This window comes from Rana temporaria, chromosome 2 (assembly GCF_905171775.1).
Source record: "Rana temporaria chromosome 2, aRanTem1.1, whole genome shotgun sequence".
Lineage (NCBI taxonomy): Eukaryota > Metazoa > Chordata > Amphibia > Anura > Ranidae > Rana > Rana temporaria.
The window spans coordinates 397,660,738-397,685,256 of record NC_053490.1 but is presented as its reverse complement, the minus strand read 5'-3'; the positions used below and the strand labels follow the sequence as shown (position 1 = coordinate 397,685,256).

Here is a 24,519-nt window from a genome sequence, read left to right as displayed (position 1 = left end):
ATGAGTACCCGCGCCATAGCTAGCTTTCTGAGGGGGTATGGTTGAGTTACACAGCCTAGCAGTTTTTCTGGGACCCAATGTCAAGAGGTCTTCACTTATGTTCTCTCTGATATTCACACCCACCCGTGCCACGGGAGTCCCACTCTCCTTGTAAAATGGAGGAGTGGAAATGCTAAAAGTCAAAGTCCCACTAGACATTCTTGTTTGAAATGTTACTTTTGCGTGAACTGACCCTTACTCATGTTCTCTTTGAATGCCTGATCCTCATAACAAGGATATTTGTCCTACAATTGTGTAAATGCAATCTATATGCCCATTTAGGGTAGGGAGAGTAAGTACCATGGACTTTTCCCTCCACTTTCTCCTGCCACCATGTTCACTCACTGGAGAGAAAATTGAGATGCATCTGATTTTTCCAACTGTCCCACAAGTTTGCATGCTCTGCCTTATTCACCAAGCTAGGACATACTCCCTTATGGGTACAGGATCATTGGTCCTTTCTCAACTAAATGTATACAACAGATTTGTAGATCCTGCTGGTGAAAATGATGGTAGTGGCGTTATGGAACGCACGTATGCTCGCCTTAACTTTTATGCTGTAAAATTCAACTTTGTCCTTAATGTACAGTCATTTTTGCTCTCTCAATCACAATGCGTAAACTATGTAGGGGTATGAGTATCATTTTATTTTAATTTTTTTTGTATTTTTGCAGTTGGAGTGCTAATGCTGAGTGTTGAAAGTTTTTATATGCATTTCATTTTTTTTATTGTGCAGGCAGGAAAACATGAAGCCATTGTAAAAAATGTCCATGATTTACTTGCCAAGTTGGCGTGGGATTTTTCTCCTGAACAACTTGACCATCTTTTTGATTGTTTTAAGGTAAAAGCCTTTTTTATTTAATTATGTGTTTTTATTTGTTTCTATTTTAACCTTTTCATGACTAAACCTATTTCTGACATTTGGTGTTTACGAGTTAAAATCCATATTTTTTGCTAGAAAATTACTTGAAACCCCCAAACATTATGTATACTTTTTTTTAGCAGAGAATCTAGAGAATAAAATGGCGATTGTTGCAATATTTTATGTCACACAGTATTTGTGCAGCGGTGTTTTAAACCAACTTTTTGGGAAAAAGACACTTTCATGAATTGAAATAAAAAAGTAAAGTTAGCCTATTTTTTTTGTATAATGTGAAAGATGAAGTTACGCTGAGTAAATAGATGCCAAACATGTCACACTTTATAATTGCACAAACTCGTGGAATGGCGTCGAACTATGGTACCTAAAAGTCTCCATAGGCGACGCTTTAATTTATTTTTACGGTTACCAGGTTAGAGTTAAAGGAGGTCTACGGCTAGAATTATTGTTCTCGCTCTGATTGCGGCGATACCTCACGTGTGATTTTAACACCGTTTACATATGCGGGCGCGACTTCCGTATGGTTTTTCTTTGCTGCGTGAGCTCACGGGGAACGGGTGCGCTTTAAAAAATAAATTTTTCCTTTATTTAATTTATTTTTATAATATAAAATTGTGTTTTAAAAAAAATAATTTTGATCATTTTTAGGCTACATTCACACCTGAGCGTTTTGTCGCCTGAAGCGCGATGCTCCAAAACGCTAGAGGGGAAAAAATACATTATTCTCAATGGAATCGGGCGGTTTGGGCGTTTTTGAGCGTTTGTATTTCCCATAGAAAGTAATGGAAACGCTCGATTCAAGCGACTAGCGCGACAACGAGCGTTTGCTATGGGCGTTTTGTCGCTTTAATCAATGGAACATTTCACCCAGGCAGAAGATGAATAAAATCTACCAACATAGCAACAAGTGATGAAAAGATGATAATTTATCCTATTGGCTAAAATAAAAAACGTCGAAGTACAAAAAGTTCAGACGACGCTGTATGCAAACGCGCAAATATGCATGAATACGCGCGATAAAACGCCGGAAAAAACTACCAAACAAGCTACGCTCAGGTGTGAATGTAGCCTTATTGCTGTTACAAGGAATGTAAACATTCGTGTTTACATTGTTCGCGGCTTCGTTCTAGTCTCCGGCTAGGCACTGGAGGCGGCGGATCGTAGATCGGGTCTCCCGGTGGGACGGAAGGCCCGTTAAGAGGGGGTGTATCCCCTCCCGCTTGTCCGGGATAACAACCGAGCGGCTTTTACCCACATCGGTTGTTATCCCTGGAACGCTAAAAAAAGATACTGGGGTGATACCTGCAGCTTTGGTCGTCGTCCCTGTATATCCCTGAAAGCTGAGGCCGCATATGTGCGTACGCTCGGCGGCAAGGGGTTAAAAATACTATTTATAAACTTGGTTGCCTATATTAGCTACTTACAGTGGATATAAAAAGCAAACCCCTGTTAAAATTTCAGGTTTATGTGATGTAAAAAAGTGACACAGATAAATTTCAGATCTTTTTCCATCGTTAATGCGACCTATAAACTGTACAGCTCAGTTGAACAACAAACTGAAATGTTTTAGGTGGAGGGAAGTAAAAATAAAAATCTAAAATAATATGGTTGCATTAGTGTTCACACCCATAATCTAATATTTTGTTAAAGCACCTTTTGATTTTATTACAGCACTCAGTCTTTTTGGGTATGAGTCTATTGGTGTATGGCACATCTTGATTTGGCAATTTTTGCCCACTCTTCTTTGCAAATATCTGTCAGATTGCGAGGGCATCACCTGTGCACAGCGCTATTCAGATCATACCACAGATTTTCAATCAGATTCAGGTCTGGGCCATTCCAAAACTTTAATCTTTCTTCTGGCGAAGCCTATTCTTTGTTGCTTTGGATGTATGCTTTGGGTCATTGTCACCCAAACAAAATTGACGTCCTTTTCCCCCCGCAAAAACAGCTTTCTTTTGATGGTATTTGGTCACCTCTGTGGTTTTTTATTTTCTGCAGTCCCGAACTACTGAAAGTCTCCATCTTGGAAGCACATGCAATTATAATTGATAGGTAGGGGACAGGTGAGCCTGTGAAAAGGGGTCTTATAACAGGATGTGCACACTTATGAAACCACATTTATTTATTTGTTTTTATTTTTACTGGTCAGTGTATGGGGCATTTAAAATATTTGAACTTTCTAACAGCATATAGGGTTGACCCAGGGTTTTCTAGGTATGTGCAAGTCAACCCCCTTAAATTTAAACTTCTGCTTCTAAAGTATATAACTGCTGAAAGTTCCCACCTTTTATTTGGGTTTTTTTGTGGGTAATGTTGTCCGAGGATATGGTGGTTGACACTAGCATTTTTCAGTACCTGCCATGCTTGCCAATTTTCTTTTCTTTTTTTTTTTTTTTTTTTTCTTTTTGTTGCTTTCCATGGAAAAATTATTACATTTTAAAATACTTTCTATAAACATGTATAGAGGGAAGCACTCTGCCCTTTTCATGTGTATTTTTCCACCTTCTAAATCAGTTTCAGCTACCTACTGTGTTGCCCAAGCTCAGATTGGCTGTTTTTGGACAACCCAGTGTAATGTCTAAAGATCATGTGTTCCATAATGTACGACAACGAAAATAGGATATTTGTCTTGCTAGTGAATTCATTTTACTGGAGTACACTATGGGACATGGGTCCCTCCACTTTGTTCTTCTGATCTCCCTATTGCTTACTGAAAAACTGAGGCTAGTGGAAATGGGAGCAATTCGATAGGGGAATGTCGCTTCAGCCTTCTCTTGCCAGTGGCCAGTCAGCTGAAAAAAGCCAATCCAATAATTAAAATTCCCATATCCTTTACTGTATTTCTTAAAATAGAAACTGGTGAGTCATATATTTTATATCTTTATCTTACAGAACAGGAAGTTATAGACCATTGGTTATATGCTCTTACCCTTAAGTGATTTGGCCCTGGCAAAAGCTCTGCTTGAAATGCTACTGGTGCAATGTCATTAACACAACTACCCACTCATTTCAGGAGTTTAAATAATACTAATGCGCTGCCTACTACTCAAATACCTAAATCAAAAATGTGATCCAATTTCTGCAGTCACTATCAATGTGTGTGTTCATCACAACCAATAAGAATTTCAATGTTGCATAAGTGTTGCCCGGCTGTTAACTAGTGCATACAAATGTACATAAACGTGTTACTTCAAAAGCCGTAATGAACTGATTCTATAATATTCATGAATCATCCCATGTGTTAAAATCAAAATAAGTTGCACAGGAAATTGCTGATAAAATAAAGTCCTGTGTTTCAATTATGAATCCTACTGGTAAGTGAGACTACACTCCCAGTGCTGTTCGCAATAATGACACTTGCAGACTGCTGGACTTCCAACTCAGATTCTTCCCTTCACCATTTTTTAATCGTCCCCGTGCTGCACTAATTAATCTTCTCCAATGTGCTCTACCTTACGGTGTGATATACAATGGATTCGGAACTTATGGATAGACTAGTAAATTATATTAGGCTTGTCTGCTTTTCCCTTCACATTTCAGCGGTTCTGCCTAACCACTTTTCGACTGGGATATAACCTTAAGACTGCTACAGTGCGGTAGTCCAGTTCTGGAAGGGCATCTATTGATGTCCTCCCAGAACTCTGCCCCAGGGCGCGCATTGTGTGTACTCGGTGATTCCTGTCTCCTTCGGACACAGCTAATCACAGATCGAGGTAAAGGGCCAATCACAGCTGATCCAATGTAAACAAATGTCGGTTATCGGCATTTCCTTTCCTCAGCGTTGTCACTGTGTGAGGAAAGGATAACTGGCTTTCCTGTGACAGCAAACATTTACACTGATAATCAGGGCAATGATCATCCGTGTCCTAATGATCAGTGCAGCTCTATCAGTTTAATCAGAGCACCTTGGTGAAGAAGAAAAATTACTTGCAACATTTTGAATATATAAACTAAGAATATATATACATTTTTTTTTTCTTAAAAAATTTCTTTGGGTACAGATTTCTATGACCGTGCAATTGTCATTCAAACTGTGAAAGCGCTGAGAAGTTTCCTGGGCAGGAGGTGGGTGAAATTGCCCACTAGGCAAGTGGTTAAGGGATTGTCTTTATCTTTTAAATTCCGCGCTTGTCAGACACTCACTATTGGTGGTTCTGGCCAAAGATCGCTTGCCCAGCCACCTCTGCCTCAAGTGTGGGTTCACTGAGCTCAATGAACTGGTTAGTGAGCATGTTTTGACAATTTTTTCTTTAGCTCAAACAAACTAGGCTCAGCATTTTTGCTAATGGCTTTTTACTGTATGGAATATCTGTTTTAATAAAGCAGACTTTTCTTGCATAACAGAACATGCTTACACTGTAAATTGCCGTATTTTCCATAAAAATGTAATGGTCCTTTTTGACTGTTTAACTATACAAGGTTTTTTCTCTTTTTAGGCTAGTTGGACAAATGCAAGCAAAAAACAACGTGAGAAGCTACTGGAGTTAATACGCCGGCTAGCAGAAGATGACAAAGATGGTGTAATGGCTCATAAGGTTTTAAACCTTCTGTGGAATTTAGCTCACAGTGATGATGTGCCCGTTGATATAATGGACCAAGCCTTGAGTGCCCATATAAAAATTTTGGATTACAGCTGCTCGCAGGTTGGTAAAAAAGGTTTATATCAAATATTGAGGCTTTTGTTTGCCTTTTACCAAAAAGATAACATTTTACATTAACCAGTTTTCACAATGCCTTAACAAGTACCTTAGAGTTGTTTGAATTTGAAACAGCTTTTGGTTATATGGACTATATAGTGTGGTGTGTGTTTGTTTTTATTTGTAGCGGAAACATTTATTTTATTTTTTTTAAATTATTTTTTTGAACATGCAGTACACATTGGATGTGTTGCAACAATCCGTTGAGGGGAATGTAACGAGTATAACAGTTTGCCTGCTTCAGGGCCATCAGTGCCCAACGTCAAGGAAGTCTGTTTGTATCAAGCAACTGGGTCAAGCCCAAACCAGTCGGTATTAAATAGGGTACTTGAAGCAAGAAGAAAGAAAAAACAAAACAGAGGGGGTGAGGCATGGGGAAGGCGTTGTGAAGTAAGCCCAGAGTGTGTTTGGTTGGGTTAGGAGGGTTGGTCAAATAAACGAGAAGTATAAATAGGATGTTTTATGCAATGGCCAATGTTGCCCTCCTAACTGAAAATAAATCGGTGTGTGTGTGTGGGGGGGGGGGGGGAAGCTTTGGATTGATGTTTTTTGATATAAAAGGAAAGAACAGGTGAAATTTAAAAGAAATGTTGAAAGAAGGGAGAAAGGATGGTTAGTCCATCGCAAGATCTCTCTGGTGTAGGGGGTATTCTGATCTTCCCTCTTCATTAGAGGGATGTTGCGTATAGAGCTATAATGTTTGCCTGTTTGAAGGTTAGATCCGGGCACGGTTGACAAGGCTTTTGTATTGATCAGTATCAGTAATTTGAATGGAGTAGTTCAGGATGTATGTTGTCGCATGTGAAATTACAGTGTGTATTTCTGACCAGAAGGGTTCAGTTCTGGGACATGTCCACCAGATATGCAACCGCGTGCCATCATCTTGATGGCATCTCCAGCATTGTTTGGATTGATTTTGTGTAGGAGAGAAATAGTCTGGTACCATCTGGATATGAGTTTTTTTTATAACAGTTTTCTTGCGTAGTTACGTTAACTGAACCTTTGTGTGTATACTTGAAAATGTGGTTCCAGTTTTCAAGAGAAAGGGTGTTGTCAGTATCCCATTCCCAGGCTGTGCAGGCTTTGCCCATATTGGAGGGTCTATTCAGAAAGACGAGTGTATGGATACCAGAAGTGACATGTTGAGGTGTATTCTTTAAACACAGGGTTTCGTATGGGGACAAGAAATAGCATTTGTACAGTTCAAGGAACTAAGAAAATGGTGCATCTAGAGGTAGGACCATTGTGGGAAAGAGGTGTTTGGTCATCGCGAGATTAGGTCTGTTCTGGTCAAGATTGTATTGCTACGAAGCCAGTGGAGCACAGAGAACAGGTGTGGGAGCTGCCCCTTCGAAAAACTTGTTGGACGTCCCTAAATTATTTTTTAAGCTAGCAGATTAGAGTAGACTGCACCAAACCGCACTGCAGTACCATGTGGTTTGGTGGCAGCAATGCACTTATGTATGTTCGATGTGCTTGGGCTGCCATTAACGTTTAATAGCACTTGTGCATGTCTAACAAGGGCAGCGTGTTTTCATGTGGTGCAGAAAATGTGCACGAAAAAGCAATTGGTGTGGTTAGTGTGTTGGGACAACATAATAACCCCCCCCACCACCACTCATCAGTAAAACTACAGCTTTTCTGAAAATGTACTGTTGCGCTGTAAGAAGCCCCGAATTGCAAAAGGAACATGTGTAATGTGTTTTTTTTTTTTTAACAGAAAAATATAACCCATAAAACATCAGAATATAAAAAAAATAACAAAAAGTTAGGTTGACCTGGAATCATTGTTTCTATGAAGCTTTCTGTGTATCGGCTTATAGGGAACATCACTGTTTAAGATTCCATTGCTCTCTGTTCTTTAATTCAGTTATTTATCTGCAGAATATTTTACCATTTGATGTTTGTGACCCAGTCATGATAGAAACTGGTGTCCAGCAAGTGAGGACTCCCTATACAATGCGGGTGATATTGGAAGCGGCTTATGCACTTTGAAGTAGCTTTTTTACAACCATGTGTTCTATACTTCTATACTGACTGAATAGGTGACTTGTGGGTGAGAGAGTCTAAACCCATCTTTGGAGTTAACATGTCCAGGAGGGTAGCTGTGCCAGTCTCCACATTTTTTTTTCTGTAACCGTTTTATGTCTTCATGTGTTTTTTACCTCTCTCTTTTTAGGATCGAGATACACAGAAAATTCAGTGGATAGATCGTTTTATAGAAGAGCTACGTACAAATGACAAATGGGTCATACCAGCACTTAAACAAATTAGAGAAATTTGCAGTTTATTTGGTGAAGCACCTCAGAATCTAAGGTAACATTTTCGTTTTCTTTTCAGTCTTTATCATCTCCAATGCAAAGCTTGCTTTGTCGCCATGTTCGGTTTTATTTAACCCCTTTGCATATGTTTTTTTTTTTCCCTTTTGGTTGAACTAGATGGGCTTGTGTCTTTTTCAACCAAACTATATAACAAATCTTAATGCCTTAGCACAATTTTGCAACTTTGTCATGTGTGAATATAACATCACAACTACTTTGTGCATCCAGGTGGCTTGTACCACATTTTTTTTTCATGAAAAATTGGGCTTTCATTTGGTGGAAAATGGTAATCTCTCCTGATTTTATTTATTTATTTTTGATTATCAAAGGAAAACTAGCCCAAAATGGTAAAAAAAAAAAAACTAAAAATGTTGCTGTATATTTCTTGCTACTACCATAACCTTCGACCAAAGAACAACCCAAACTAGATTTTCCTGCTCCACATGTGTGTTTGTACCCATAGTACTGATCAAAACCAATAGTGCACCTTTTTTATCCTACCAAAAATGCAGACACTGATAGTAATTAAACAATCATGTCCAAAAAAACTGACCTTTTGACCCTGATGACCCCACAGAAAAAAAGCCCCGTCCAGTATGGTTGCATATTTGTTTGAAGTCGGCGTGAAAGGGGTTAGGTACATAATATATAAATGCTGTATTTTTGGAGGATTCGTTATGCAGCTAAGGGCCCTTTCACACGGAGCAGATCAGTAATGATCCGCTCCGTGTGTCCGCAAAGCTCTGCGGGTATCCTCTGTAAAATCCCCCGCTGAGCTGGCAGCTGACAGGGCGGTCTCCGCACACTGTGCAGGGACCGCCCTGTGTTTCCTCCGCTCTCCCCTATGGTGGATCGGACGAACACGGACCGTATGTCCGTGTTCATCCGATCCGGCAGATGGAAGAAAAATAGGATTTCTTCCATCTGCAAATGCGGATCTTTGCGGAGGCGGACAAATTACGGGTGTCAGCGGATGTTCATCCGCTGACACCCGTAATCACATGGGGACCCATGTATGTCCCGTTTTCATCCGCAAACGGACGGATGAAAATGCGGACATACGGTCCGTACGTGTGAAAGGGCCCTTAAGCAGGATATTAAATATTTAAAGTGGTTGTAAACCCTTTCATATACCCAGTGAGGTGACTGGCTTCAGGTGATACACAGAGATAAAACAAATATTCTACATACATTGTACCTGTTTATCTGTTGTCTTCTCTTCTCTACATCCCTTCAAAGTCCAGAATTTATAAAGCTTGTCTGAGCTGCCTGAAAACAGGGGATGGATAGCTGATGTTACACTCTGCAGAGCTCCAACAGCTTATTGGAGGGAAGGGACGCACCCCCCTTCACAAAACACGCAGAGCTTAAGCTATCAATCAGCTTAAGATCCCTTCTTTTCTCTTGGTTTCAGGAAAACTTATCAGAAGTAGTTCATGCTGATAGCAGAGGAACGAGGCCGCATAAAGAAATTATTCTTGAGACAAGTACACATTGAAGGATATGCTTTGTTCATATGTCATGTCTGAGGTTTACAACCACTTTAAAGCAGAGTTTAGGAAGCCAAGTGGTTACATGGAAATTAAAATGTTACTAAACCCACAATGGCAAAATCAGTCTGTATATGCCTGCTTGTTATACTCACTGTGGAACCTAGGTTAATCCTGTGCATTGTGTAAAAATGCTGTCTGGTCCTCCCCTTCTTCTACAGTTCCCAATCCATTTGATAGTACAGAGCCTTTGGGGCTCTTCACATGCTCAGTTTGGTGTGTGTGTGTGTGTGTGTGTGTGTGTGTGTGTGGTGTTTTTGTTTTTGTTTTTTTATGGGAAGTTGCATGTGATCAGCACAGGGCCAATTGGCACTGTCCAGACAGAGGGGGTCAGGAGTTGGGCAGCCTCATAGTTGAGGAGAATGATATCTCCTCCTACAAGCTTTAACTAGTACTCAGCCAGACACTGATAGACCTCACAGGACTGCTATATACTGCTAATGAGAAAAGGTATTTTAGCAGTTTATATTTACTAAAATATTGCATTTCCATGTTCTGTGTACTGTGGGAGACAAGAGAATGAATGGCAATGGGTTTCGTAAAACTTTAATGTCCAAGAATACATTACTGTGCTGTGACCGTTAATGGTCTTTGTTCTACATTGGCATATACAGTATGAATATCTGATATTTGCATAGTGCTAAGTACCGTATATACTCGAGTATAAGCCGGGTTTTTCAGCACATTCTTTTCCCTATCCGTCTTTCAGGACAGCCACAACTTGAGAGATAGGCTCCTCCTCTTCCTTAGGAAACACTGCACAGCCTTTAAAATCTCTCCTCCCCCTGCTAGACCTCAGTTCTTAGTGTTTCCTCCGGTGGGGAGACACTGCTGAGGAACCAGGCAGTGCAGTCAGGGGACTGTAGCCATTATTTTTCCTATGTGGGAGGCAAGGGCTTCCTAAAGGAGATGGGGCGAAAACTTACCGCCAAAAAACGCACCCCAACCCATGTCGAGCGCGGCAGTCGGTTTGTGGGGGGTCCCTATCGTGTCCACAGGACCGCGGCGGGGGGAACTCGGCTCCGGGCACCCTGATTACAGGCCGCAGGTTGTTTTTTTAAAAATCGCGGGCCGAGTGGCGGGCGACGTCACTTCCGGTGCGCCTCGGAAAGGATTCCCCTTGACCCGCGACTTCCGGTTTCCGGGTCGCGGCGCTGATAGAGACCCACACGTCCTGCTGGAGGTGTCGGATACTCGTTGGGACGAGTTAGACACAGCGCAACCACCCCACTATGTCGGTGACTTCTCCGGAACGGGACCCGACCAGGGACGCTACCTCCAGCCAGTCCAAGGTAAGGGTTTCCTGGGGAGGGTTTCCCAACACCTTAGACTGTGTCTTTTCCTTCCTCTGCTTCCCCTTGGTGGTTGGGGGAGAGGAGGGAAAGGCAGCAAGGGCACCTAGCAGTAGTGTCTGTCTAGTGCTTCCCAGAGGGTTGTAACCATGTGGTTGTTTGTTACAAGATACATTTTTTTTTTTTTTTTTTTTTTATCTTGCTCTTTTTTAAATGTGGGTCCTTATGTCTTCTATTTCAGAAGAGCCTAGAAAAAAGCCAAGAAAAAACAGGAAGGACACATAGTTCTAAGAAGAAATGTGCTTCCTGTAGGGACTCCCTTCCTGATTCTTGGACGAAAGTTCTGTGCAGAGACTGCATAAACTCTCTAGTTAGGGAAAGGGATGCAGAACAGGGGGATAGTTTAGCTGCTTCAGTTAAAGAACTGGCCTCTACCTTTTCCTCTTTCAAAACCTTGTTTGAAAGGGTGCAACCCCCCCTGGTACCCACACAGGTTACAGCCCACCCTGATGTTCAGGGTCCTGCACCTGCCTCTCCTGATCCTTCAGCGGAAGCAGTTGATTTTGCAGGCCCTTCTCAGGGGCAGCACTCCTTAATGGAGAATGTTGCTTCCGACTCGCAGGCAGAGTCAGGTGAAGAAGACCAGGACAGTGAGTCCAAGAAGTCTTCCAGGTATAAACTATCTCTTGATGAGGTTGAGGACACGGATAGTAAACCTCTTAGCCTCCATGACCAAATGTACAAAGGTCTGGGGGAACACAAGGGCAGGGTCTTCCCAGTGCACGAACTTCTGGTTGATACTGTTAAGAAGGAGTGGCAGGACCCTGAAAGAAAGCCTTTCTTTTCTCAATCCCTTAAGAGAAGGTTTCCCTTTTCAGAAGATTCCACGTCCGTTTGGAATAAGAACCCTAAATTAGATGCGGCCTTTTCCCAAGTCTCTAAAAAGACTGATTTAGCATTTGAAGATATGGGCAACCTGACGGATGCTATGGATAAGAGAATGGACTCTTTGTTGAAAAAAGCTTGGGAGTCCATAATTGGCAATTTAAAACCAGAATTAGCAGTTACAGTAGTGGCCCGTAATTTAGAGCACTGGCTCTCAAAGATCCAAGAACATATTGAGGCGGATACGGACAAGGACACTATTTTGGCTTCCTTCCCTACAATTTTAAAAGGGGTAGCCTACATTGCGGATGCTTCAGCAGAGTCCGTCCGCATGTCGGCCAGGTCAGCAGCCCTGGCTAATTCTGCCAGAAGAGCTCTCTGGCTCAAGACTTGGTCAGGAGATATTGCGTCCAAGTCTAAGCTATGTGGGATTCCCTTTACAGGAGATCTCCTATTTGGTCCCGACCTGGAGTCAGTCTTAGACCGCACGGCGGATAAGAAAAAATCTTTTCCGTTTAAAAGTAAAACTCCACTAAAAGGGAGAGGGTTTCGTCCCCAGAGACAAACAGGGGTCCCGAAACCAGAGACTCAAAAAAGGATCTGGACACCCAGGGGTAGGGGAAGAGGAGCGATTTTTCGCCCACCTGACCAGCCCCCCAAAAAACAATGACTCCCAGATCAGAGTGGGGGGAAGGTTGGGGGCCTTCCTCCCACAATGGGAGTCTTTTTCCCCAAACAGGTACGTATTGGCGATAGTGAGAAGGGGGTATTCCCTGGAGTTTTCATCCCTTCCGCCACAGAGGTACCTGGTCACTCAGCTTCCCAGAGCCAAGGAAAAAGCAGAGGCTCTAGTGGGGGCTTTGAGGGATCTGGAGGTCCAAAATGTTGTTTGCAGAGTCCCAAAAGGAGAGGAGAAAAGAGGGTTTTACTCCCACGTTTTCGTGGTAAAGAAACCCTCTGGCAGCTACAGGTTAATCCTAAACCTGAAACCGCTGAACAAATCAGTAACATACAAAAGATTCCGTATGGAGTCAATTTTCACGGTAAGGGCCCTCCTACCACAGAATTGCTTTATGGTCTCCCTGGACCTCAGGGACGCGTACCTGCACGTACCCATTGCAGAGGGGTCTCAGGAGTTTCTACGATTAGCGATAGACTTGGGAACCTCGGTGGTGCACCTACAGTTCCAGGCCTTGCCATTCGGTCTATCCTCCTCACCCCGAGTGTTCACAAAGGTCCTGGCGGAACCAATAGCTTTTCTGCGTCTTCAGGGAGTGGGTATAATAGCGTACCTGGACGACCTGCTTCTTTTTGCAGCCTCTCCGGAACAAGTATCCAGGGACCTGGAACTAACCAAAAAGACCCTTATGGACCTAGGTTGGCTGTTAAACCTGGAAAAATCCAGTCTAATACCATCGCAGCGCATTCCTTATTTAGGGTACACCCTGGACTCCACCCTTCTAAGGGTCTTCCTTCCATTGGAGAAGGCTTTAAAGTTAGAAAAGTCGGTATCTGCCCTCCAGGGCAGCCATCAGGTTTCAATCAGATTCCTGATGTCAACACTAGGACTGTTAACTTCCACTCTACCGGCAGTCCAGTGGGCTGGGATTCACTTTCGGGCCCTGCAGGCCTTTGTACTCAGAGTCTGGGACCACAGCTCAGAACACCTAGACGTCCTGGTACAGGTCCCAAGTCAGGTAAAGAGATCCCTCTGGTGGTGGAGAAGGATCACCAATTTGTCGCAGGGTCGTCTGTGGCATATCCGGTCCCCACTGGTTGTCACCACAGACGCCAGCGGCAGAGGTTGGGGGGCTCACCTGGGTGTATTTCCAGCACAGGGTGTTTGGGAAGTGGCAGAGCTGAAACATTCCTCCAACTGGAAGGAGCTGAGGGCGATCGGTTTAGCGCTCATCTTCTTTCAGGAGAGACTTCGAGGACACCACGTCCAGGTGAGGTCAGACAATGCGTCGGCCGTGGCCTATGTGAACAAACAGGGTGGCACCAGGTGTGTAGCCCTGTCGGCCATAACAACAAGAATCTTTCGCTGGGCCGAAACAAACACCCTGTCCTTATCAGCAGTTTTTCTAAGGGGAATAGAAAACAGTACAGCGGATTTCCTCAGTCGAAGTCAACTGAGGGAAGACGAGTGGTCCCTCAATCAGGAGGTCTTCCATCTTTTGGTCAAGAGATGGGGGTCTCCGGAGATAGACCTCTTCGCGTCCAGGGAGAACGCAAAAACATATTGGTTTTTCTCTTGGGGCAGGGGAGAGGGAGCAAGAGGGATAGATGCCCTATCCCAGAGCTGGCGATTCGGGATTTGTTACGCCTTCCCACCCCCAGCTCTTCTACCACTGGTCCTGAGAAAATTTCAGCTGGAGAACACCTCACTTATCCTTGTGGCACCCCACTGGCCCAAGAGGGCTTGGTTTTCGGTTCTCAAGCAACTGACCACAGAACCCCCTCTTTTTCTTCCTCTTCGAGAGGATCTCCTCTCGCAGGGTCCAGTTCTATGCCCACAGGTACACAGGTGGAACCTTGCGGCGTGGTTACTGAGGAGTCCTTGCTGAGGTCCAGAGGTTTTTCGGACAAATTGACTGCCACCCTTCTTAACAGTAGGAAGAAGGAGACACGTTCTATTTATAGAAAAGTTTGGCTTCGTTTTAATACTTGGTGCCAGGAATTTTCCTTTCCAACACAAAGCCACAAGTCCGTTCTAGAGTTTCTTCAGTGCGGAGCGGATAAAGGCTTGTCAGTGAGTACCCTTAAAGGCCAGGTCTCAGCCCTCAGTGTGTTTCTAGAGAGCCCTCTAGCCTCCAATCCTTGGGTCATCAGGTTCTTTAGGGCTTTGTCCAGACAGAAACCTTCCCAGGGACCTCCCTTCCCCAAGTGGGATCTATCACTCGTTTTACAGGTGCTAACAGGGTTGCCCTTTGAACCCTTAGACAAGTGTTCGTTAAAGGATTTAACGTTTAAAACAGTCTTTTTAGTTGCAGTGACTACTGCCAGGAGGGTCAGTGAATTGGAAGCCCTGTCCATTCGTCCTCCTTTTTGTGTAATTTTTCCGGATCGGGTTGTTTTTAAAACCGATCCGGCTTTCCTTCCGAAAGTGGCTTCCAAGTTTCATAGAAGCCAGGAGGTTGTGTTACCTTCATTTTGTTCCAATCCCTCAGGTGAAAGGGAATTTAAGTTTAGTACACTAGATGTTAGGAGATGCATCCTACAGTACTTGGAGCTGACTCGGGCTTTTAGGAAGTCAGACTCTTTGTTTGTTTTGTTTTCTGGGACCAGAAAGGGACAGAAAGCGTCTCGGCGCACAATTGCTAGATGGCTTAGACTAGTTATTGGGCAGGCTTACTCCTTGACTGGTAGGGAAGTCCCTACAGGAATAAAGGCACACTCTACTCGAGCGGTGGCTACTTCTCAGGCTGAAAGGGCTGGAGCGACGCCAGATCAAATATGCAAAGCCGCAACTTGGTCCAGCTACGCCACCTTCATTAAGCATTATAGAGTAGACTTGGTGTCAGCAGGTGAACAAGCCTTTGGGAGAAAAGTCTTGCAAGCCGTGGTCCCACCCTAAATTGTAAGTACTCGATTATCCTCTCAAGTTGTGGCTGTCCTGAAAGACGGATAGGGAAAAATGGAGTTACACTTACCGGTAACGTCCTTTCCAGTAGTCTTTCAGGACAGCCCTAGTTACCCTCCCGAAAAGTTGGAAGAAGGGGTTTTTAATCCAGGAACATAGTATGATATTGATGTTTTAACTATGGATTACTAACATGTTCTTGTGTCTCCCCAGCGGACCGGAGTGCTCGTATAAAAACTGAGGTCTAGCAGGGGGAGGAGAGATTTTAAAGGCTGTGCAGTGTTTCCTAAGGAAGAGGAGGAGCCTATCTCTCAAGTTGTGGCTGTCCTGAAAGACTACTGGAAAGGACGTTACCGGTAAGTGTAACTCCATTTTTTGTGCTGAAAATGCCCCCCATGGCTTATACTCAAGTCACCTTTTTGCGCCTAATCTCCCTGACTTTGGGGACCCGGTGCTGGCTGTAGGCCCCCTGGACCCCAACCTTGGCACAAATTATAGCCCCACTCTTCCTCTACAAGCGTGCAAAGTTTGTTGGCTGGGGAGCACCGATTTATTTATTTTTTTAAAGTCGGCACCCTTTCCATGGACACAGTGAGGCATGCAGATGGACACCCTAGGCTTGTACTCGAGTCAATACGTTTTTTCCTTTTTTTTTTTTTTGTGGTAAAATTAGGTGCCTTGGCTTATATTCGGGTTGGCTTATACTCGGGTATATATGGTAATTGGGCAATTAAAGCATAGCAGGCATAGTTAAGTACAGCATTCCACTGGGGTAGGTGCTGATTTTAGATGCAAACGCTATATTTGCAGAGGTATTGATGGTGTATCTTTTGTAAATATAGGACATAATTATTGGAAAGCATGTTCTAATATTCATTGTGTTGTGCACAGTGTGGTTAGCAATTACACACTTTTCGTATTTGTAACATGCAATAATTGTGTTGCTGTGCTGAAGGATATGTAATTATTTGTAATTGTTTCCTAAATTTCAGCCAGACACAGCGCAGTCCGCATGTTTTCTACAGACATGATTTAATAAACCAACTCCAGCATAACCATGCACTTGTTACATTAGTTGCAGAAAATCTCTCTTCATATATGGATAGCATGCGACAGTACTCAAAAGGTAAGTCTTGCTAATTTTTATACACCATTGAGAAATCTGGTGTTGCGTGGTCCGATACATGGTGCCAATGGTAAAATAAGTTGGCACTTTAGAGATGATGATTTTTAGCTTGTGATTGGACGTTTTAAAAACTTTTTGCTGCCACCAACGTAAGGCAGTAGTAGCAGTGGCTTTTGTGTATTCTTTACGAGCTGGCTGTCTTTTTTTTTTTTTTTCCCTACGAATTATAGGAACACACCTAAAAACGTGGTGAGTGAACCTGTCACCAGCTATATGCCATCGTATAAAGGGCTATTGGGCAATACTTTTATATGGAGTTTTAAAAAGTGACATCTAAAAACAAAAACATTTACTTAAAGCTTTAGGTGCAGCTACACATAAAAACTATGTGCTTACACATTTATGTATCGTCGCATGCTGGTGTACATCAATAATTCTAGGGTTTTTATCACAGTAAACTTTTAACATGATCAATTCTAAGGGCTTCTCAAGTGTCAACTATGGATAATTTGGGGTATTGAAGTTTTGTAGATATTTCACGGGCAAGCACAGCTTTACTGCTGCCTACAGGAGAAATCAACGCTAGGCACTTAAAAGTAGTTATAAAATTCAGATATGAACAAAGCAAATCTTTCTATACTTTCCCTCTCTCCAGTGCTCTAGGTGTTATTTCTCTCTGCTGCCTGGTTCTTCAGTTATCAGCATCACTCTCTTCTAACCGCTTTTCCCTGACACTGGGGCGTTTTTCGAGCGTTATTCTAGCCAAGCCTCACCTGCAATCCTAATGTGCTGGTAAAGCACTGCTAAGTCCCTAACGTTTTAGGGTGTTTTTGCAAGGGTAAGGCATTTTCTCTTTCGTTCATGGACGGACACAGCATCCTTTGACAGTAGGGTTATGCACCTTCCTTCCAGGAGAGTTTAGGCAGAATTTACAGCACTTAAAGCGTTGACAACCTTTCCTTAGTGCAGCTCCTCCCAGGGGGCGTGGCTCTCCGGGCATAACCTACACCCTGCTCTAGAAGCCTCAGTTTTTTTCTGCCTAACGACAGGAGAGATCAGGCACTTCTGGAGTCCTGTACTCTGGAGATTTTTTTTCTTGCGTTTTTTTTCTCACATTTTATTTTTTTGTTCCTGCATTTTGAATCCTGTGATTCTTCTATCAACAGCTGACTGTTGACCCTTGTAGTCCCCCCATGTTCGGCCATCGAGCGTGTGCCGGCCCTTAGCTCAGCTTTGGGACGTCCACGACAGGCCCTGTTGCTCCAGGGGCGGCCGGGGAACATCTTGTTCTAGGGCACACATATGACAGATCTTTTATGGCTTTGTCACAGTGTGTCTGGCCGACATCCATGCCGTTTAGCGGACGTTGGATCTGTCTGGGATACCTCCAGCCGGTGGTCGCAGGACGGGTAAGTAGTGGCCCCTTGCTCAGGTAAGTGGTCTGGCTGGAATTTTCCCCTGGGAGGTCGACTGAGGGCTTGCCCTGCTTTCCTCTCTCCCTTATTTCCTCTCCCTCCTTTCCCATGGGGGTATCGGCTGTGAGGGGGGCTTTTCTGGGGTCTCTTATACTCCTGGGCCTGTGTGCGGAGCAGGGGGCTGTGTGTGTTCACTGCAGGGAGCTGTGTGTGTTCACTACAGGTGCTATGGTGTGATTTTGTGCTGTGCTGTTTTTGCTGTGTCACTATCTTTTTAAATGCGCAACGGCCGCCATTTTGCCGGAGTCGCGCTCTATATATCTCGGCGGCCATTTTCTTGTGGTCCTGTGCTGTTTTTTTTTACACATTCGGCGGCCATCTTGGAAATCGTTTGGCCTCGTGTGACCGTTTTAGCGCTGCAAAAAAGACCGCAAATCTGCCTGAGGGAGACAGACGCAGCACAGCCGGCCTCTCAACACACCTTGTCCTTCTCTCAGACCGCGCTGCACCGGGAGGGGTGGTGAGTCCCAGGGGCCCCCATACTCTGTAGTAGCAGCCAGGAGGTGTCCAGTGGGTTTTTTTCTGCCTTGCAGTGAGGGTGACACAGCGCTGGGGCATTATGGAGCCTGAACCAGGTGGTACTTCCCCAGCAATGCCTGAGTTAACCCTTGACGCCCCTCCCCCTGCCACATCTGTTGAGGCAATGTCGGCTGTCCTGGAGTCTTTTCTCACCAGGTTTGAAGCAGGATGTCTCTGACGCTGAGTCGGACCATGCTATTGCTGCCTCTGGTTCTGTAGTGTCAGAGGCTGCGGGTTTAACCCACGCGGACAGTGAGGATGACTCTGCTTCAGGGTCAGTTGCGGACAAGGAATTTGTTGGAGCTCTTATTTCTGCGGTGCGTGATACTCTGAAACTTGAGGAGGTGGCGGAGGCACCTGACGTGCCAGTCCCTTTTGGCTTCCGCAAACCGTCACGCACCGCTAAGGTGTTTCCTTGTGTTCCTTATTTGGACAGTATGTTGTACAAGGAATGGGATACACCGCAAAAAGTTTTTGCCGTTCCAAAAAACTTTGCAACCCGTTACCCCCTTGAGGAGGACTTTTTGAAAAAATGTGTCTCTCCTCCGTCGTCCTCCACGTTGCCTGTGGAAGGGGCTCCTGCATTTAAGGACCCTGCTGATGGGAGAGTGGAGGCTGTGGCCCGCTCCCTATTCACTGTTGTGGGTTCGGCGGTGAGGCCGGCTCTGGCCGGGACCCTGGTGTCGCAGACTCTGACTGTAAGGGCGAAGCTCCTGCTGCAGGAACTGCGGGGAACGGGATGCTTCCGAGTCCTGTAGGGACCTGGCTGAACAATTGGTTCAAGGTCTAAAATTTGTGTGCGAGTCGGCCATGGATACGATCCCCTTGCTTTCCAGGGCTTCCGTCTATGCGGTGGTATTGCGCCACCTTGTGTGGCTGAAATGCTGGTCGGCTGACCAGTCCTCTAAGAAGGCTTTGGTGGATTTGCCCTTTAAGGGTGAACGGCTTTTTGGGGCATCCCTGGATGACATCATTAAGGATGCCACGGGTGGTAAGAGCACGCTGCTCCCACAGTCTGGGAAGGGTAAGGAGCCTCGCCGCAAGCAAGGACCCTCCTTTACTACCCCAAAGCGTTTTTTTCGTGCGCCCGGAGGGGTGGGAAAAGGTCTACAAGGTGCTAAAGCCCCCTCTGCGGGGCAGAAGCGCACCTGGTTCCGCAAGCCCACAAGCCTGCGGACAAACCTGCTTCCGCATGAAGGTCTGCCCCCGCCCGGGTCTCGGGTGGGGGGCCGACTTCGCGAATTCTCGGCTAGGCGGAGGTCTCTTCTGTCCGACCGTTGGGTTTGCGAAGTGGTTGCCTCGGGCTACAAGACAGTTTCTCTCTTGTCCCCCAAACAGATTTTTTCCTTCCAACATCCAACTCCCTCCGGTTCGCCGGCAGGCCCTGTCAGGGGCTGTCCACGATCTACTGGACAGGGGGGTGATTGTGCCAGTTCCCTCGCAGGAACGGTTTCAGGGGTTTTACTCCAATCTGTTCGTGGTCCCCAAGAAGGAAGGGGTCTGCCCTATCCTGGACCTCAAGGCCCTCAATTGCTTTGTCAAGGTGCAAAAATTCAGGATGGAGTCGATTCGCTTGGTGATAGCGGCACTCCATCAGGGGGACTTCATGGCATCCTTGGATATCATGGACGCATACCTGCATGTTCCCATATGCACAAAGCACCAGAGGTTTCTGCGCTTTGCGATCGGAGAGGATCACTTTCAATTTGTGGCCCTCCCGTTCGGCTTGGCTTCGGCACCGCGGGTTTTCACCAAGGTGCTCGCCCCGATACTAGCCCTGCTGAGGCAGCGAGGGATCGCTATCATGGGATATCTGGACGACCTTCTCCTGCGAGCTTCCTCAGGCTCAGAGTTGGAGGAGGACGTGTCTATCACGTGTCAGACTCTCCAAGAGTTCGGCTGGCTTCTGAATCTCCGGAAGTCAGTGTTTCGTCCCAGAGGCTGGAATACCTGGGACTAGTCCTGGACTCCGCGGAGGCGAGAGTGTTCCTCCCATCGGAGAAACTGAATACCCTGCAATCTGCGGTGAGGCAGTTGTCGACCCAGAAGTGGTTGTCTTTTCGCTTCTGCATGAGAGTTCTGGGTCTGATGGTGGCCTCCTTCGAGGACTGTCCCGTATGCCCAATTCCACACCAGGGAACTACAGAAGGAAATTCTGTCACGGTGGGACAAGCTCCCGTCTTCTCTGGATTACCAGATTCAGTTGAGTCAACTGGTCAAGTCTTCCCTGGTGTGGTGGCTGACGTCTCCGGTGCTTCGGACCTGGAATTCTTTTCTGCCATGCCGCTGGAAATTGGCTGGGGGGGCGTTTGGGGCACTCAGTCAGCCCAGGGGCGCTGGACTCAGGAAGTCCCACCTGCCGATCAATATTCTGGAACTCCGAGCAATTAAGCTGTGCCTTGCCAGGTGGTCCCTGAAGCTGCAGGGCCGACCGGTCAGGATCCAGTCCGACAACGCGACGGCCGTGGCGTACGTCAATCATCAGGGAGGCACAAGAAGCTCAGCGGCAGCGACTGAGGTCGCGCACATCCTTCGGTGGACCGAAAGGTCCGTTCCAGCTCTGTCAGCTGTGTATATTCCGGGAGTACAGAATTGGCAAGCCGACTTCCTAAGTCGCACAACTCTGGATGAAGGGGAGTGGTCTCTTCACCCGGAGGTGTTTCAGGGTCTGTTCTGAAAATGGGGCACTCCAGACGTGGACCTTCTAGCGTCTACCGGAAGGTGCCACGATTCGTGGCCAGGTGGAGAGACCCGTGGGCGGACGCGTCAGATGCGTTGGTGGCTCCTTGGGGGTCACTATCGCCTAATTCGCGCACGGAAGTCTACTTCACGAAAGATTTACCATCGTACGTGGAAAGCCTACATCTTTGTGTGAGGAGATGATGTGGCACCCCGTACATACGTGGTGTCCCGGATTCTGCTGTTCTTACAGCGGAGAGTGGATCAGGCTCTCGCCTTGAGCACGGTCAAGAGACAGATCTCTGCTTTGGCTGTTTACTTTTAGCGTCCCTTGGCAGCGCACTCCTTGATACGCACGTTTGTGCAGGGGGTCCGCCATGTGGCTCCTCCGGTGCGCCCTCCACTGCCCACGTGGGACTTGAATTTGGTCCTCTCGGTGCTTCAGCGAGCTCCCATTGAGGACATTCGGAAGATCCCTTTGTTGACTCTGTCACAGAAGGTGGTTTTTCTGGTAGCTATTACCTCTATCAGACGGGTGTCTGAATTGGTGGCCTTGTCCTGCAAGGCCCCCTACTTGGTCATCCATCAGGATAAGGCGGTGCTGCGTCTGCAGCCCTCTTTTCTTCCAAAGGTCGTTTCGGCCTTTCCCATCAATGTGGACATTGTTCTTCCATCCTTATTTCCTCAGCTGAAGAACCCGAAAGAGGTAATTTTACATTCCCTGGATGTGGTTCGGGCCCTTCGAGTTTACTTATCGGCGACGGCTCCGTTCCGGAAGTCGGACTCCCTTTTTGTGTCGTCTGGTCCCAGGAAGGGCCTGGCAGTCTCGTTGGCCACCATTTCCAGGTGGTTCCAGGTTGTGCTACAGGCCTATGCCCTGAAGGGGCAGGCGCCTCCTTTTCCGGGTCACGGTGCATTCGACCAGGGCAATCGGTGCCTCTTGGGCTTTCCGACATCAAGCCTCTGTGTTACAGGTGTGTAAGGCAGCGACCTAGTCGTCAGTCCACACTTTTTCAAAGTTTTACAAGGTGGATGTGAGTGCATCTTCTGATGCCTCCTTCGGCCGCAGGGTGTTACAGGCGGCAGTTTAAGGTTGGAGTTCCTCCGTTGAGTAACTCCGGTTTTGTTTGGGGGTGAAGCTTGGTTTGCTGTTTTTCCCACCCCTCAAATTTTTTTGACACTGCTTGTGGACGTCCCTACTGTCAAAAGATGCTGTGTCCGTCCATGAATGAAAGAGAAAATAGGATTTTTGTACTCACCGTAAAATCCATTTCTCTGAGTTCATGGACGGACACAGCACCCACCCCTCCTTTGTTTGTACTGCTTGTTATGAACTGAGGCTGCTAGAGCAGGGTGTGGGTTATGCCCGGGGAGCCACGCCCCCCTGGGAGGAGCTGCACTAAGAAAAGGTTGTTAACGTTTTAAGTGCTGTAAATTCTGCCTAAACTCTCCTGGAAGGAAGGTGCATAACCCTACTGTCAAAGGTTGCTGTGTCCGTCCATGAACTCAGAGAAATGGATTTTACGGTGAGTACAAAAATCCTATTTTTACAGCGCTTTCAATTCATTTCGATGGAGAGGGGCGTTTTTGGAGCGTTTTTTTTTCAGTGCCCAAAAGCTGCTCCAAAGATGCTTCTTCCAAAACTCGGTGTGAAAGGGTCCATTGAGATGCATGGAGAGCGTTTTAATTGTTCCATTTTTAACGATAAAACGCTGTAAAAACTCTTCAGTGTGAAAGGGGTCTAAAACAAAAAAGGAGATCAAGGGAGTGGAGCTACACTCATAGCTTTGGATTGTGCTACAGCTGTGCTTGTTTTGCATGTAGAGAGAGGAAGGGGAAGGTGTCCCTTCCCTCGGCTGTGCAGTGTGTGAGGCCGGCCATCCCCCCCGTTTTCTGTTGCCAGATTCTGCTTTTCAATGTGAGCTGCAGAAGACTGTAAAGGACGAATGGCTGCCGATTTATCGGGTACAATTGATGTAGGAGGATCGGTTACATCTGTGCATCTAAGGCTAGCAGGATTTACAAGCACTTTAAGAAACTGAATGCATGCCCCTTTGAGGCTTTAATACCTTGCACACGCTCACTTAGTGTCCTTATGAGAATGTCTTTCTTTTTTTTTTTTTTTTCACAATGAACTGGTAGATTTGAAATCCTACAAGTCTCTTGCATTGGCCAGCAAGCACAGGTATTCCCATTTTGTGTACTAGTGTCCTCTCTGTAACGCCCTATTCAGGTCAGGCCAGTATTTTCTGGGGCTTATTTGCAGAGATTTTGGAACCAGGGCTATGGCTATTAACCACTTAAGGACCGGACCAATATGCTGCTACATGACCCAAGGGGTTTTTACAATTCGGCACTGCGTCGCTTTAACAGACAATTGCACGGTCGTGCGACGTGGCTCCCAAACAAAATTGGCGTCCTTTTTTCCCCACAAATAGAGCTTTCTTTTGGTGGTATTTGATCACCTCTGCGGTTTTTATTTATTGCGCTATAAACAAAAATAGAGCGACAATTTTGAAAAAAAATCTATTTTTTACTTTTTGCTATAATAAATATCCCCCAAAAACATATATATATATATATATATATATATATATATATATATATATATATATATATATATATATATATATATATATATATATAATTTCCTCAGTTTAGGCGGATACGTATTCTTCTACCTATTTTTGGTAAAAAAAATCTCAAGCGTTTATCGGTTGGTTTGCGCAAAATTCATAGCGTTTACAAAATAGGGGATAGTTTTATTGCATTTTTATTTTATTTTTTTTACTACTAATGGCGGCAATCAGCAATTTTTTTCGTGACTGCGACATTATGGCGGACACTTCGGACAATTTTGACACATTTTTGGGACCATTGTCATTTTCACAGCAAAAAATGCATTTAAATTGCATTGTTTTTTGTGAAAATGACAGTTGCAGTTTGGGAGTTAACCACAGGGGGCGCTGTAGGATTTAGTGTTCACCTAGTGTGTGTTTACAACTGTAGGGGGGTGTGGCTGTAGGAATGACGTCATCGATCGAGTCTCCCTATAAAAGGGATCACTCGATCGATGCAGCGCCATAGTGAAGCACGGGGAAGCCGTGTTTACATACGACTCTCCCCATTCTTCAGCTCCAGGGAGCGATCGCGACGGAGCAGCTATAAACAAATAGCCGCGCCGTCGTCCCGGATCGCTCCCCGAGGGAACCTGACCACCGCATGTAGCGGGGGGGGGGGGGGGGTGGGGGGTTTTGTCCCGATCGGATCCCCGACCCACGTCTAGGCAGGTACGTTGATGTGCCTGTCCGTGCCATTCTGCCGACGTATATGTACATGCGGCGGTCGGGAAGTGGTTAATCTGTCCCTATAACCTATAACGTCAATCTTTTTGGGGTTGAGAAATATTTTTCTTTAATTTTTTTTATTTGTTATTATATATGTGTGTGTGTGTGTGTGTGTATATATAT

The 24,519-nt window shown here is 45.4% G+C and overlaps 2 protein-coding genes across 2 annotated transcripts in view; both read left to right on the top strand.

The window, feature by feature from the left end:
* USP9X (ubiquitin specific peptidase 9 X-linked) overlaps positions 1 to 24,519 on the top strand; it is a 316,211-nt gene that overhangs the window by 117,962 nt on the left and 173,730 nt on the right. Inside the window, 4 exon segments of the mRNA XM_040338099.1 lie at positions 776 to 880; positions 5,359 to 5,565; positions 7,799 to 7,935; positions 16,243 to 16,376. Of these exon segments, the coding sequence (XP_040194033.1) occupies positions 776 to 880; positions 5,359 to 5,565; positions 7,799 to 7,935; positions 16,243 to 16,376 (583 nt within the window).
* Positions 12,372 to 15,494, top strand: LOC120927425. The gene is made up of 2 exons (XM_040338097.1): positions 12,372 to 15,247; positions 15,464 to 15,494. The coding sequence occupies exon 1, from the start codon at positions 12,383 to 12,385 to the stop codon at positions 15,242 to 15,244; it is 2,862 nt and encodes a 953-aa protein (XP_040194031.1). The 5' UTR covers positions 12,372 to 12,382; the 3' UTR covers positions 15,245 to 15,247; positions 15,464 to 15,494.